This window comes from Momordica charantia (assembly GCF_013281855.1).
Source record: "Momordica charantia cultivar OHB3-1 chromosome 5 unlocalized genomic scaffold, Mcharantia_2.0 BLBB01000005.1, whole genome shotgun sequence".
Classification (NCBI taxonomy): Eukaryota; Viridiplantae; Streptophyta; class Magnoliopsida; order Cucurbitales; family Cucurbitaceae; genus Momordica; species Momordica charantia.
This window is the reverse complement of record NW_028275163.1, coordinates 23,626,733-23,642,615: the sequence shown is the minus strand read 5'-3', so window position 1 is coordinate 23,642,615 and position 15,883 is coordinate 23,626,733. Positions and strand designations below refer to the sequence as shown.

The 15,883-nt window shown below is 31.6% G+C and overlaps 2 protein-coding genes and 1 non-coding gene across 4 annotated transcripts; 2 read left to right on the top strand and 1 right to left on the bottom strand.

Annotated features, from left to right (window-relative positions):
• Positions 1–7,534: 7,534 nt before the first annotated feature.
• LOC111015056 (uncharacterized) lies at positions 7,535–9,142 on the bottom strand. Its single transcript, XM_022289967.2, has 3 exons — positions 8,728–9,142; positions 8,502–8,589; positions 7,535–8,251 (listed from the first exon to the last, which is right to left on the bottom strand). Exons 1-3 carry the CDS (start codon positions 8,971–8,973, stop codon positions 7,863–7,865), a joined length of 723 nt encoding a protein of 240 aa, XP_022145659.2. The 5' UTR covers positions 8,974–9,142; the 3' UTR covers positions 7,535–7,862.
• Positions 9,143–11,541: 2,399 nt separating this feature from the next.
• TRNAP-AGG (transfer RNA proline (anticodon AGG)) lies at positions 11,542–11,613 on the top strand. Its single transcript has one exon. It is a non-coding gene; the product is annotated as a tRNA-Pro (tRNA).
• A 160-nt stretch (positions 11,614–11,773) lies between these two features.
• Positions 11,774–14,931, top strand: SYP71 (syntaxin of plants 71). 2 transcript variants are annotated; one of them, XM_022290000.2, is made up of 9 exons: positions 11,775–12,085; positions 12,274–12,399; positions 12,637–12,796; positions 12,914–12,999; positions 13,104–13,172; positions 13,255–13,299; positions 13,422–13,484; positions 13,649–13,725; positions 14,717–14,931. In XM_022290000.2, the coding sequence occupies exons 1-9, from the start codon at positions 11,930–11,932 to the stop codon at positions 14,730–14,732; spliced, it is 798 nt and encodes a 265-aa protein (XP_022145692.1). In that variant the 5' UTR covers positions 11,775–11,929; the 3' UTR covers positions 14,733–14,931. The 2 variants fall into 2 exon arrangements, with proteins under 2 accessions (XP_087980670.1, XP_022145692.1); XM_088124544.1 differs by lacking the exon at positions 14,717–14,931 and having other exon boundaries at positions 11,774–12,085; positions 13,649–13,729.
• Positions 14,932–15,883: the final 952 nt, after the last annotated feature.

Sequence of the window (15,883 nt, the reverse complement as noted above, 5' to 3'; positions counted from 1 at the left end):
AGAAGAAGAAGAAAAAATTATTTAAAAAAAAATTGTTTTTTTTTTTGGGTCACTGCCGACGAAAATTGACAATTATTGAAGATGGGATTTGATTTTGTAATTATCTTTTAAATTTTAGGATTTTTCTTTTTCAATGCGTAATTGTTTATAATTGGAATTTGATTTGAGATTTTGCATTACTTTCGGCAGCTAGACTGATTTTATTGTTTAATTAATTAATTATTGATAACGGGACTAAGTTTAATTCAGACAAATTAAGATATTGAAAAAAAATTATAGGTCTAAATATCTTCCTATTCTTTCCGACCTGAGCTTATCTCAATTATAATTGGTATCTGTCTTTGACAAAAAGCCATAAATTCGAATCTCACACGTCATTTTCTGTACCTACAAAAGAAAAAAAAAATCTCGCCTCTTATTTGAATTGTATTACTTTAGAAAATAATAGACATATGCAATTAGTGGCCATAGGTAACGTATGATCTGTTTGGTAACATTTATGTTTCTTGTTTATATTTATTTAAGTTTCTTATATACTTAGATTGATAAATCGATTAAAGACTAAATGTATTATAAATTATAAATATTAAACCATTTTATCTTATATGATAAAAATCGACAAAAGAGTAAATTGTTATATACTAAAATTCAAGGATAAAAATTTAAAAACTAACAACTAAAAATAATAAACAAAAAACGAGAACCTGACTTATTCAAAACATTATTTTTGCGTTAAAACAAACGTAGTTCAACGGTAATTGATATATGTCTCCAATCAAGAGGTTATGAGTTCGATCTCCTACCTTACATGTTCTACTTAAAAAAACATTATCTTCGTACCGGCGAAGATGATTTTTATGTATTGATTGAGCAATTTTATTAGTATTTATAAAAATAAAAACTGAACTAATTAATTATATTAAGGATTAATGAATACACCAAAAAACTCATATGCCTATTGATGGTTTCTTTTTCTTTTTCTTTTAATGAAATATGCCTATTGATGGTTGATACAATAATGAGTGATTTTAAAATATCTGCATTTTGATATATTTAAGGTAAATTGGAATTATTTGTTTTTTTAGCAAATAAATAAATTATTGTGATTAAATTGGCGGAATTTGATTTTGCCTCCCCATTTTTTAGTATAGTTTTTTTCTTTTTTTTGGCTTCGACTGGGCATTTTGTTTGTGACTGGTACTTTTGAAAATTTCAGTTTGGACATTAATTATTTATTTGATTTTTATCCAATTATTAATTGATTATGGAATTTAATATTTTTATTTTCATCAAATTCAACAAGGAAAAAAAAATCGGAGACAGATTTCAGTAACATGGGTTTAATTGACTTTTTTCGGCCTTACAATGTTTTAATATTGGTAAGTTGAACAGTATTTCAACCCAATTAATATGTATCGAATCATTTTTTTAATATAATAAATTTTTGGAGAAAATTTGTTTTTAACCCATAATTAGTAGTGCAAACAATTTTTTTTCTTTATATCTGTGAGACGAGTTGATCCCGAAAAACATGGATGGAGCACAATTTAATTAGTTAAAATATTAGTAAACATCTTTTGATTTTTTTTTTTACTTCAGATTTGCACTATTGATAATAGTATTTTTTTTTAAGGTTTGCTTTTTGTTTTTTGTTGTGTTTGATTTTTTTTAGTACAATATGTAGAGTGGGCATCGAACTCGCAATCTTTAGTTGGAGATATATGCATATGCTCACGGTTGTGTTGATATTTTTCTCAGCATGATTAACATTTTATTGACAAATATTTTTATAATTGGCTTTGAATATGTGGTTTATTAGTCAAACCCACTTGTTTAAATCTATGGTTCAACTAAAATTAAAATTATGATATGAATGAATGATCGAGGTTAAAAAGATTTAAAAGAAACTTTTCAATGCTAAACCATGCATAACTCAAGTGACACCTATCTCTGTTGTATTAAAAAAAAAATTCAATAAAGAGACTTCATATAATTAATTAAGATTATTTTTTTAAAATAATGAATGATTAGATGTGGAATAAATAGTTCAATAATACTTTTTAATTACTATGATTCAGACATTACAATACTATTAGATACCAATAAAATATATTATATTTGAAAGTAATAATTTTAATGCATGAATTTTTAAAATATCTATTTATATACTATTTTGTCACCTAGTATTTGCTTTAACTTATGTAGCTGGAAAATATTCACATGTTAATATATTAACGCATGTATTCATATTTGTAAAATAAAAATAAGGATACAAACAGCTATTTATTTTTTAAAAAAAGCAATAACTAAAATAGATATTTAAAAAATTTTTAAGACTAAAAATAATTTTAAAAGTTATAGGACAACAATGAAATTTTATTTTTACATTTTATTTTATTATTTACGAGTCACGAGTGTGTTAAATGGAAGTCCCCTTCCTTCCCACTACGCCACTTTCTTTGACCTCACGCTACCATTGTCCTCACGCGACCACCAGCGGTGGGCCCAGTTGGCCTAATCAAAACTTTTTAAATATTATAAGAAAATATAATAAAAATAAATAAAAATAATACTAGAAGATTGAAATTAGCGGAGATCATAAAACTATTTACGAGAGTATGATTAAAGTAAAAAATTGGAGAATAAAAAAATTATCTATGGATAGAGTTTATAATATGATTGGTTATGAATATTTGAAATATATGGAGACTGTTCTAGAAGTTCTACATGGATACACAAGTTTCAAATCTATTTTTGTGGAGTTCCAATGAAGATGGAGGAAGTTGATTTTGCATTCAATTTTCGTAAGTTTGTGGAGCATTTTTTGCATCCTATTTTTTTACGTTTCTGACAACTCATCTCTTGTCTAGTAGAATGACATGTTTCGGTCATCTTCTCTATTACTTAGAAAAAATGAATCGATCCACCGATTCAGTTACAAGATACTTTTATTATCGTCTGGATAATTAGACATCCGACACTTAATCACGATCCAATTGCAAGAGTTCTACTCTACCAATGTTGAGTTATATCCCGTGGCTAAGTGGGGCCATAAAATTTTATTTGTTACTAAAAATATATTTTGTAAGTTTGTTTATTTATATTATTTTAGCATAAATATTTTTTTGAGTAGATATTTTATTATGAATGACAACACTATGATACTTAAGATGACAATAATATTGAGTGACATAATGTCAAGTGACAAAATAATAATAATTATCAAAATATTTGTTTTTTAAATTTTAGAGATTAAATTTGATATTCCTATATTTTTAAGATTAAAATAGATATTTTGAAAATAATAAAAAGGTATCAAAATATTGAACTTAAAATTTGTAAAGTTCAAGACTAATAATTTTATAAGTTTTGAGACTAAATCAGACTCTTTAAAATTTTAGAGGCCAAACTTAAACTTCAACGAACTTTGTACAAAACAAAATTTAACCAAAAGTGTGATTAGAGATTTTGTAAACTATAAATGAATTTAAAAATATGTTTAAAGTATAAGATGTGCTTTATTTATTTATTATTATTATTTTCATAAGGAAGAGTATGGTTTATAAAAATTATACGCCATTGAGGTCCAACTTGAAATTATTTTATCGAGAAATAAATTGCAATTATAATTTAAAATCATTATCTTGTCGAGATGTGCCTTATCGGGTACATTTATTGAGCTCAATAAAGTCAATGGAAACTTGACAACGTTTAAAAAATTAATAGTACAAAGTTCGGTTGGCACATGCATTTCAAAGTTTTTGTTTTTATTTTTTGAGAGCTTTATTTAATTGTTATAAGTACTTTTCTTTTTTAAATATTCAGATTATAAAAATAAAAGGCATCCAATTTTTTAAGTTCTTTTCCTCGAAGAGTATAATATTTACACCATACTTAATGGCATTTAAAAATATTAGGGCTTTATAGTAATTGTAATTTTTAGCAATGTATACGTCGATAATTTCACATGTTTACATTTGTCTTTTTTGTCTTTTTTTTTTTTATTTTTGTTTTTTTGGTTTAAAACTATTGATCTCTGCAACTTTGGTTTATTTTAACTATATATCGTACCCTCTCACCCGTCCAATCCGCTCTAAAAACAGTGGGGAGCGGGATGGCCGGCAACCTACTCCCCTCCTCTCTTTTTCCTCTTTGTGAAAAATGTGCGTTTTCTCTCAGTCTTCTGATTGAGTTTTATCAAAAGGTGTTTTCTCTATGCTTTGTTCCGATTCTTCCGTGATGTTTTTTTCTAGAAGTAAGTAGTATGAATCTAAATATAATAGAGACCTCTTTTACTGTTGTGGAGGCGAATTTCAGGGATGATCTTTCTTCCTCGTTGGTTTGTAGACGATGCTCGGGTGTTGAGATCTCCTCGTTAGATGTTGATCATGTTGTTGTGGCTGACAAAATCAAAACCAACATTGCTATGTATAGTCTGTGGCTTAGTCATTTGGGCATTTTGAAGAGTTATCAAGCACAGAATTGGAGATGGCATCCACCTGCAATCTCTTAGAATGACTCTTCATCTCTGTTTCATCTTGCTTCATAGAACTTCCATGGTCCGAGGGCAAGGAAGACGGAGTTGCAGCGGCAATCGATTCAAACACCGTTTTGGAATCCAGAGAGACTATCAGTCTTAATTATATTAAGATTTGTGACCAACATGATTTAGGGAATTTGCCTAATCCTTCCTCACCTATCATGGTGGAGAATAATGCAACTTTGAAGGTAATTATTTCCCTTCCAATTGTGAATATGAGTGCTATAATTGACATGATATCTCAATTAATTGAGAATTCTCTCCCGATAACTTTTGAGAAGGTGTTTCGTGTGCTAAATTTTGTTAATATTTATAGTTCATTGAATAGGCAAACTGTTTTATTGAACAAATGTGTCATTTCTGATCGTTTCTATGTCATTTGGGACAATTGTTTTCCTTCATGAATTATGATGCTGATGTGTGGTCACCAATCTTCATATGTAACCCTTAGTAGTATTATTTCTATTTAATGCAATGTTTCTTTGTTTAAAAAAAAACTATATATCATACTTCCAAAATGTCTATTTTAATTCATGTACTTTTAACTTTTGTTAATTTTAATCCCTATATTTTAAAAATTTCTATTTTGGTCCTGACCCTTCATATTTTTTAGAACTGATCTTTTTTGATCCTTACTCAAAAATTTTATACACAATAGAAATTATTTTCTACAATCTTTTAAATACAATTTAAGAAATCATAGGAGTGAAATATCATGCTAAAATCGTAGTCGTAATAGAAAGAAATAGACAAAAATAAGAATAAAAAGATAAAAAAAAAGGGATAAAAATGAGATATATTGTAATAAAAAAATAGTATTTACACCTTTCCTACTATATAGAAAGTTGAATAAAATTAATGCTTTGATATTAATTTAATTAATAATTAATACGTAGCATATTTTCCAGCCTCAAGGGTCGAAATATTAAAATGTTATATTTTCATTATCCAATTATTTATATTTGGATATCATCACTACTCGAATATATTGATGGGGACGTGGAGGGTATCCGTTGGAAGCAATCCAACCTTCATCATTTTTTTCCTTATTTAATTGTAGTTGGAAATTTCAACACCTTTAAAATAAAAAATCGATATACATAAAAAAAAGATGATAATTGAACATTTTAATTAGATATATCATTGTTCCATTTGATAATAATTTCATTGATAAGACCTGTCTAATAATCTATATATTTATCCTTTTTCTTAATCTATATACATTTTTTAATTTATCAAATAAACACTAAACTTAAATAATAAGGAAATTGATCCTAAAATTATATTTCATTAGAAAGTTTATGATTATTACGTATTTTTGTGACTTAGAAAAATTATTTATGTATGTACTGTGGTTGTATTAGATATTTTGTTACTGAATTTAAACAACATTTTTTATTAGTCTTGAATATGAATAAATTATAAATTAATCAAAAAAGCTTAAGTGGAGGAATTATAGTAAATTTATTTCATAATCAGATTGATTCCATGACCAAATATTTATAGTATTCTCATAATTAGTTTGAGTATTACCATCACTTCATTTTTAGTATTTAGTTAAATTTTTATGAGATTTGTTGTTCAGTTCTTGAGAAATTTTAATTTTTCTAAAAAAGATATTAATTTTACAACGTTTTGAAGGTCGATTCGATTATTTATTTATTTTTGTAAAGAGGTTATTTACTATTATTTTTTTGCAATAAAGAGGTCGAATTTGACTTTTAGACTTATGTATAGAGTATAAATTTTATCCTTTTTATTATGGTTGTCTTATTCAATAAAGTAATTATTAATTATTTTTTCCTTATTAGTATCGGTTGCTTTATCGGGAAGAAAAATGTGCCGTACAAACTTCTCTCTCCGGATTTTCCCTCCATCTTCTGTATTTTCTAGTTTCTCCATTTTCGTGGATGAAAAAAAACTTTTTTATTTATTTTTTTATTTTATTTTTAAGTCTCTTGGATGAAAAGTTCTGAACAGAGGAAAGTTAAAAATATCAAATTTAAAAGGTGTATCAATTTTTATCATTAAATTTCTATATAATCTAATTGAGTCTCAAAATTGAATAAATGTTACGATGTTCGCATTAAACTTAAAAAATTGCTTCAATTTTAACTGTATGATAAGTTTTTGTTTGAAAGTTGTATGAAAAAATTCAGACAAATTTGAAATTATGTTTTTTTTTGTTAAAATTAATGGGTGAATTAGCATAAATTGAATCAAACATAAAATCACAACACTGATTTCAAAGTTTGTTGAAGGAGCACGATGTCTTAAGCTAAGATGATGTTGACGACAAATTCCATTATTGAAATGTTAAAAAAATTGAAAGTTATACTGATGTGTTAAATTTGAAAAAATATGAGATTTACAGTGTTTTTTTTATAGTACAACAAATGAGAGGTATGAGAATTTGAAAGAAGTAGATGTCATTTACCGCATGTTGACCCAGCCCGTTATTCGGGAACCTCGGGGCTACACAGCTAATCAGGCCTATTTTAAGAGATGCAACAATTGGGTCCATTTGAAAGGATGCACCATCAGGCCCATTCTAAGGGATGGCATGCAGCTGGTAGGCTCAGCCTCCTCCTCCAAATATTGCTATCTTAAATGAAAACATTTTTTTTTTCTAATAAGACAAGTAAAGATTGTTTTTTCAAAAATATTATATAAATTTCAAGAAATTAAAAAAACTTATGAACGTAAATTATGTTAAATTTGGATGAAGTAATAAATAGGTAATGTTTTGAGTATAATTGGCTCTAAAAGTAATAAATATGGTCTCATATATAATTTTCAATAAAAATAAGACTCTTTTTAAAGATTATTATTTAGTAGTTATCTATATACATAATTATATACTCCTTTTGGGGTAGGTTCCAAATTTGAATCATTATCTTGAAAAAAAAAACACATATAAAAATTAAAAAATTACAAGCAAGGAAAAATGAGCTTCCATTCCATCATGATGTGTGACACAAACTCAATCAAGAGTAAACTCAACTTGCTCCTTAGCCTTTTTTCCCATTAATTTATTATTCATTTGTCTTACAACAACTCTACACAAACTTTCTTCTTAAAATAAAAGTGAAAGAAAAAACTATACATAAAAGTACAATTTTTATTCCTTTACAATTGGAGGGTGAAAGAACAAAGTTGATGGAGGGTCAAAATTTTATTCAAAACGACTTAATTAGATAGTGTTATTATTACGTTGAAATACAACTGTTTTTCAAGACTAGTTATCCAAACATGTTTCTACTGAGTTTTTGTTTATCAAAAGTAAAAACTTCTATTTGAAAAGAGTCTTAAAATGAGCGTTTTAAGATTCTTGTTGAATTTCAGACGCAACGGTTTTAGCCCAAAATTTGAGGTGTTTCTTCATGTCCGAGGTCGAAGAAACCTTTGACATCCTTAGTTGTAAAAGAGGAGAATTTGGTCTTTTTATTGTCCATGCCTCTGAGAGATATGGCCTTGATTTATCTCTCTTATGATCTTCATCATCATTTTTTTCATCATTTTCTTCTTCAAGTTGTTTCCGTTTGTTTATGGGAATTCCAAGTCTTTGTAAACCAGGAAGTAATGTCACCATTTGAGGGTTCAAATTTTCTCTCTTGAATTCAAACCCCAAATCAATAAACCCTTTAACTTCTTCAAGTTCCAACTCTCCCAAACTTCTACAACTTTTTGATTTGTTCAATTTTATCCCCACTGCACACAACAATATTATTCTTATCAATATCATCAATAGGAACTTTCGTCACTTACTTAATTTATTTTAAAATATAATTCGATAAATAATATTTAGTGCTTATCGATCAACCTCCATTTTCGTGTTGACCTTCTGTAAAAAAAATTAACAATAAAATAGGAAAATAATATATAGCTTCTATCGTCAAGATGGAGGTTGATTGGTAAGTATTTTTCAAATTTAATTATGCATATATAAGTAACATTAAACCTGAAGATTTGAGATTGTTGGGCATTTTTTCAGTTGATTCTCTCTTTTCAACTTCTTTCTCTTTGTCATCATCATTACTACAACCTTCCTGTGCCAAAAACAAACACACACAAGAAAATAAAAATATTGGTCACTCCAAAAGACAAAGGATTGTCTATTCCTTCCTTCCTTGACTTGTTCTGCAAACGACTCTATTAAAAGTTAAGAGTGGGATTAGATGGATTACCTGTGAGTCGAGGGAGATATCATTGACAGAGGAAACCGAGAGAGTCGAGAAAGAGGAGGGGATAATTGTTTCATTTGTTAGAGGTGAAGAGGGAGATGGGCAAGAAGGAAACTTCGTGAAAGGCAAAGTTTGGTCAAAATTAGGAAGATGGGAAGAACTTAGAGGATCTGACCAAAGAATGATTTGGTGGTACCAAAGGCGATCCATGGCTGAAACCAAACATAAAGTACAAGTGTTCATAGCCATTGAAGAGAGAAAGAAATCAAGTTTGGGATATAAAAAACCATGGAAGAGGGAGAGAGTTTGTGGTTGAAATGAAAGAAAAATGGAATGAATGGGAAAGCAAATGAAAAAAAAGGGCAAATTGGAGTGGGAATGGCTTGCCTTTGGCTTTGGGGGAATATTGGAGGATGTGGTCACAAGTGAATATGAATCCATATCTCTTCCTTTAGTTTAGTTTCTTTCAAATGGTTAAATTACTCTTTTGCCCTATCTTTTAGGAACAGGGCATCTTTTTAAAAATAATTATTCTCCCACCTCGGTTATTTTCAAGAGTGATGTCGATTTTTCAGTGACTTACAAAATCTTCTAATTACGTTGTTTATTTTGTGTTTTTTTTTCAGGTCAAATAATCAGCTAATTTGTTAGCGTGGACGTAGTTAAGTATTTTTTGTGTACTTCAATTTGTTCTCTAACTTGATCTTTAATGGTGTGTACTAACTTTTGATCTTAGTCTGTTGCATCAGATTAATTCTTGCGAGGTATTTTTGGATAAAATTTTCAAAGTTATACCTTACAAAATATTAAAAAAAAAATCCTATAGTTCTTACTTCCATTTTACACAGGATATAAAACTAAGAGAAATATTGAAGGACGAGTCAAAAATGGTAGGAATGTTGAGGCGGCGACTCGGGTCACTCTCACCCATACAGATCAAAGGACGAGCCCTCACGGGCAGGAGTCCATAACTCACTCAGGATTGAGAATGAGTTGCCTGGTCATCCTAAGAAATAGCAATCTATTAGTTAACGGTGTTACACCTAAAGATTGCCTATTTCGCGGTCCGGTCTTATACAAACTCATTGTATAGGATACCCCCACTCGCATGTCTCCACACGAACGACCTGGATCGAGTCGTCTGTAACCTTTACAGAGTGGGCCGTATCCATAGTGTTGCCAGGATAAGGTACCCAGCCTATCCATATACTATAGACCCTTTAGGTTATTCACGAGACATTATCCATTCATATATCAGAGGTATATCAAATATATACCCCGTATATCAACTATATACCCAGTATATATACTGTCCCGATTACATCATAAATAACCTTGGATGTTTAGTTTATTGGATTTTGGAAAATGCAAAGCTATGATTCAACAACAAATTTATTGAACAAAACTTTATTAAATAGACATATGTTTTTACAAAATACAAACTACGAGTTTAGGGCAACACACCCAACAAACTCCCACTTGAACTAAACTCGAGTGGGATGTACATCATCATAAAGCAAAGGGAAAATACAATAAACTAGGGCATACACTATACCCAATTACATTTCTCCCACTTGCCCTAGACTAACTGTACAAAGTTCTTAAACCTAGACTTTCTAGATGGCCCTCAAACACTTTAGCCGTGAGTACCTTTGTAAGAGGATCGACAATATTGTGCTCTGTAGCGATCTTCGTGACAATCACATCTCCTCGCTGCACTATCTCCCGTATAAGGTGGTACTTCCTTTCGATGTGTTTGCCTCTCTTATGGCTTCGAGGTTCTTTAGAATTTGCCACAGCACCACTGTTATCACAATAAAGTTTGGAACGACTTCCAAATCTGTCAAGAACTTTCTAAGCCAAACCGCTTCTTTTGCTGCTTCACAAGCCGCAACATATTCAACTTCCATGGTGGAGTCTGCGATACATCCTTGTTTGATGCTTAGCCAAACTACCGCTCCTCCGTTAAGAGTGAATACTGACCCCGACGTGAATTTCCTTGAATCCTTGTCTGTTTGGAAGTCAGAATCAGTGTATCCTGTAAGAATCAAATCCTTAGCGCTATACACGAGCTTGTAGTCCCTCGTTCTCCTAAGATACTTGAGGATTCCCTTAACAGCAGTCTAGTGATCATATCCTGGGTTGGATTGGTACCTACTGGCTATCCCTACCGCATAGTAAATGTCAGGCCTAGTGCACAACATAGCGTAGATTAAGCTGCCCACTGCTGAAGCATAGGGTATACGTCTCATATCCTCAACTTCTTGAGGTGTCTTAGGACATTGTTCCTTAGACAGATGAGTTCCATGCCTGAAGTGTAATAAACCTTTCTTGGAATTCTGCATCGAATATCGAGCAGCATTTTGTCGATATAAGTTGCTTGAGACAGGGCTAACGTTCTGTTCTTGCGATCCCTTAGGATTTGGATGCCAAGAACATATTGAGCTTCTCCCAAATCCTTCATTTGGAACTCAGTCGCTAGCCCCTTCTTTATGTCAGTGAGGTATCCTACATCATTCCCAATGAGTAGGATATCATTCACGTACAATACTAAGAAGGCTACGATGTTGTTGACGATCTTCTTGTATACACAAGGCTCATCAACGTTTTGGTCAAAACCATAAGATTTGATCGCAGTATCGAACCTTAAGTTCCAAGATCAAGATACTTGTTTGAGTTCATATATGGTCCGTTTAAGCTTGCAAACCTTTTGCTCTTGATCTTGTTCTATGAACCCTTCGGGTTGAGACATATAAATACTTTCTTCATCTTACAATTAGATGATTTATAATATTATATTTGAAATTTTCACAAATTGGGCATTTGGTCTAGTGGTATGATTCTCGCTTAGGGTGCGAGAGGTCCCGAGTTCAATTCTCGGAATGCCCCTATATATTTCTTTTTTTAACTTCTTTTCCGGCCCAAAGAAGAAATGGGCCCAATAGCTGTGGGCTTCGGAAATTTGGGCCGCCCGTTTTGAGATTTGGCAGAAACTAATCTATCATCAATTAAATTTATTTAATTGATTAAGGGAATAATGCTGTACTGGTAGATATGTAAAATACAATTTTCTTATTTGTGAAGTTTCTTTTGAAGACAATCGGAGGAAATTTTGTTCTGACAGCGGTGGATGCTACTGGCACAGTTTCTGAAGAGACCGTAGGTCACCGGAAAACCGGCCGGAGCACGGAGGCGAAGAATCAAGATGAGCGTGATCGACCTTTTGACCAGAGTAGACGCGATCTGCCAGAAGTATGACAAGTACGATGTAGAGAAGCAGAGGGATCTCAATGTCTCCGGCGACGACGCCTTCGCTCGACTCTATGCAACCGTCGAAGCCGACATTGAAGCCGCTCTCCAGGTTTGATTCTGATCCCTTAGTTAATTTCTCAGTTTTGACTTGAGTAGGGTACTGAAGGTTATCATATTCCTCGATCTAGGTTTAATTCAGTGGATAACTCATGGTTTTGAGTAATCTGTGTATGATTTAGTATTTTAATTCCAGCAAGGAGGATTGGTTCTATTTTGGGAGTCTTTTTGGTTGTGCAGAAAGCGGAGGATGCTTCCAAAGAGAAGAATAGGGCATCGGTGGTGGCGTTGAATGCGGAGATTCGTCGTACTAAGGCTCGATTACTGGAGGAGGTCCCCAAGTTGCAGAGATTGGCCGTGAAGAGGGTTTGTATTCGCTGTCTTTACTGTTTTTGTTCTTATCATGGGTGAATTTATTTCGAACTTTCGCACTCGTTACTCAAATTCCATCTTAAAACCTAGGTATTTCATATGAATTGATTAAAAGATTGGTTCCATAAATTCATTACGCATTTAGGATGATTTTGGAATTTTTATACTCCACCGGATTTGAATTTTTTAACTTCTACCTATATATTGCATCTGATGGTCACATATTTATAGGTAAAAGGGCTATCAACGGAAGATCTTACTACTCGAAATGATTTGGTGCTTGCATTGCCGGATAGGATTCAAGCTATACCAGATGGGACTACCACTGCAACCAAGAAGACTGGGGGTTGGACATCCTCAGCTTCACGTACTGATATAAAATTTGACTCAGGTGATTCATCAATTCTTTTGAATATTTGTTCAACCATTTCTGTGATACTTGCTACATTTAGCTGTGGATTCCATAAATTGATAATATCTTTGATGTACATGTTTGAATTGATAAAAGATGGACGATTCGATGATGAATACTTCCAACACACCGAGGAGTCAAGTCAGTTCAGGCAAGAGTATGAAATGCGGAAAATGAAACAGGTAAGTTATATGTATCCTAGTGTAGTTCCCTCTATTTCAGAATGAAGATTTCATGCTTACTTGTCTATGGTTCTGGTTTAAACCCTTCAATTTGGCACATACAGGATCAAGGATTGGACATGATATCAGAAGGGTTGGATACTCTGAAGAACATGGCTCATGATATGAATGAGGTTATTTATCTTCTATGCTCCAGTTTTTCTTCCTTACTGATCATCCTAGTAGTTAACTGTGATTGCGGTGTGCGGTTTGTAGGAAATAGATAGGCAAGTTCCTTTGATGGACGAGATTGACACTAAGGTGAGGATATCTCCATATATTTAGATAGTTTTAGATATACATTGCATAAATGTATATATTTCCTTGCAGTTCAGTGTTCATATTTATAATCATCCTCAAATGTGCCGTTTGAATCTAATCAGGTGGACAAGGCTGCATCTGACCTTAAGAACACCAATGTTAGATTAAAGCACACAGTTAATCAGGTCTTGCTTATTTCTCTATTATTTAGTATTTATCATCAGTTTCTGAAGTGTATATTCCTGTGTGCATGTGTGTTTGCCCTCCTATATGCACACAGTGCCTACATCTATATGTATTTGTGTAAGACGTTTGTTAGTTAATCTAAAATGAGTTTTATTTGCTACAGCTAAGGTCCAGCAGAAATTTCTGTATTGATATTGTTTTGTTGTGTATAATCTTGGGTATTGCTGCCTATCTATACAAGTAAGTTCCTATATTCTACCTCACTGTTTCCTGAAGAAAAAGTATACTGAAAATCATTCAGCATTTCTGAATCATTTTTTAATTCTGTCATGTGTTGTGTTTGCTATTTCCATCACCAAATTAAATATGACATATTGATGCATCTATAGTTAGATTCATGTTGCCAGGAAAAAGAATTGCTCCACTTCCTTTCTTGTTTTTCTTCTTCTTCTCTCTCTCCCTCTCACATTTCCTTTTTTTTTTCCTGTCTTCCCATTATTTCGTTTTTTTCATCATCAATAAAGCGATGCTGTTCTTGGATTAAGTCACTCATAATATTGTCCAACAAGAAGGGATTAGGAAAGAAATGCTAAGTCTGGGGCTGGTTCTTTGGAGGGATTGGTTAATTGAAAAATTGATAGGCTTGGCTTCTTGTCAAATGTGCAATCAATGGGGCTTCCTCTTTTGGAGGTGATGGTGATTGGGAATTACAATATTATCCTGGGGAATGACCTTGAGATTGGTAATGCCCACACAATCCCATATCGGCTATGACAATTGACAAGGTCTTAACAGGTCTCCCATCCATATATCCCAATAAATTATATGTACCTCAAATTAGGCAGTGTTATAGGGCAGTGCAACTGAAATCTATTATGGAACGTGGAAGTAGTACTGTGTCTGGAATACCACCATTAGGATAAAGTTCAGAATGTTGTTAGGGACATATTAGTAATTAGCTAAGGAATTGGTTGTAAATAGAGGGAGTGAGAGGCGATGAAGGTAGGCAGTTGAGTACCTTGAATTACTTGGGAGTTATAGTTTCATTCTATATTTTATATTTCAATACTATTTTGGTTATTTGGTTTCTATCAGGTTCTGTTACAATCCACACCTTTACTCTAGATATTATAATATCATATCATGCAATTATTTATCGAAATTGTTGTTTCTTTTTGTTAACCATTGGAAAATCATTTTGAAGTTATAATTGAGTTTGCTTCCTCTGCAGTGTGTTGAAGAAGTGATCAGACAATGGGGAAAATCTTCTTGTTTTGTGGAATATCTGTATTTAGCAACATTATCTGGTTCTGCCCTTGGAGGAGAATGTATGTCATATTCATTTTACACTCAACTTATTCTGTGTTGTCATATCCTGGTTATGTTGCTTGATTTTTTTTAATGACATCCATGAGTGTCGAGGCCTGCTTGCACGAACCTTTTTCATGCGTTATGTTGCTTGATTCTTGAATGTTGCATTCGTGCATTGTTAAAATTTGAACACTGGATATTTTAGCTCCTATGTACGAGTTAGACTCTGATCAGATACGGATCGGATAGAATACTTTTTCCTTCTATTCATATATATAGAAAGATATAGAAAGACTAAGGTACATACTTTTAGGCATTTATTCATATATAGAACGTAGAGTGGTAATGAGGTTACTTATTCATATATAGAATGTAGTTGTTGCCTTCTGATCTTCCCAGACGAGTGTAGAGATACTGTCATTGGATCGGCTGGGATTGATCGAAATGTGAGATTTTTTATTTTATTTTTTTGGAGTTTAAAGTGTGAAGTGTAGATTCGAACTTTAGACTTTTTAGGAGGTTATGGGTATTATATTTATGTTTGATTCAATAATTATCGATTACGTCGGGCCAAATTGCAAAGTTTAGTTGACTACTTTTTAATTTAATTTAATTTTTTTTTTCCATTTTCTTGGTGGGGATAGCGCCTACTAGAATGAAGTGACAAAGATTAGACACCATGGGAGACCGAGCTTTTCAAACTAATTTCATGCCTTATCTTTCATGTTTCTCAAGATTTCTAATTAAAAAAAATTAGAAAAAATGACAAGATTTAATTAATTATATTTCTATTTATGAGTTTGATCCCTAAGTTCTAAATTTCAAAATATTTATTCCATGAAATTTGGTAAAAAAAATAATAAAAGCAATAATTTCTGAATGATGCTCAAATAAATCTTATTTTATCCAAAATTTGGTCCCTCCCAAATAATTTATAGGGTTTTACTCCTATTATACATAGGAGTCAATATCGCTCCTATTTGTAAATTAAGAATCACGACAATATATTAAATTAATTAAACTAGTTTTTATTTAAGAGAGCTTTCTTATTTTCATATGCATAGGTGTAATTCTCTTACTTGTATGA

Coding starts and splice junctions, on each gene's coding strand:
- SYP71 (XM_022290000.2), top strand. CDS start 11,930: ATGAGCGTGATCGACCTTTTGACCAGAGTAGACGCGATCTGCCAGAAG. Junction 12,400..12,636: donor AGAGATTGGCCGTGAAGAGG/GTTTGTATTCGC, acceptor ACATATTTATAG/GTAAAAGGGCTATCAACGGA. Junction 12,797..12,913: donor TGATATAAAATTTGACTCAG/GTGATTCATCAA, acceptor AATTGATAAAAG/ATGGACGATTCGATGATGAA.
- LOC111015056 (XM_022289967.2), bottom strand. CDS start 8,973: ATGGCTATGAACACTTGTACTTTATGTTTGGTTTCAGCCATGGATCGC. Junction 8,590..8,727: donor ATATCTCCCTCGACTCACAG/GTAATCCATCTA, acceptor TTTTTGGCACAG/GAAGGTTGTAGTAATGATGA. Junction 8,252..8,501: donor CAACAATCTCAAATCTTCAG/GTTTAATGTTAC, acceptor TGTTGTGTGCAG/TGGGGATAAAATTGAACAAA.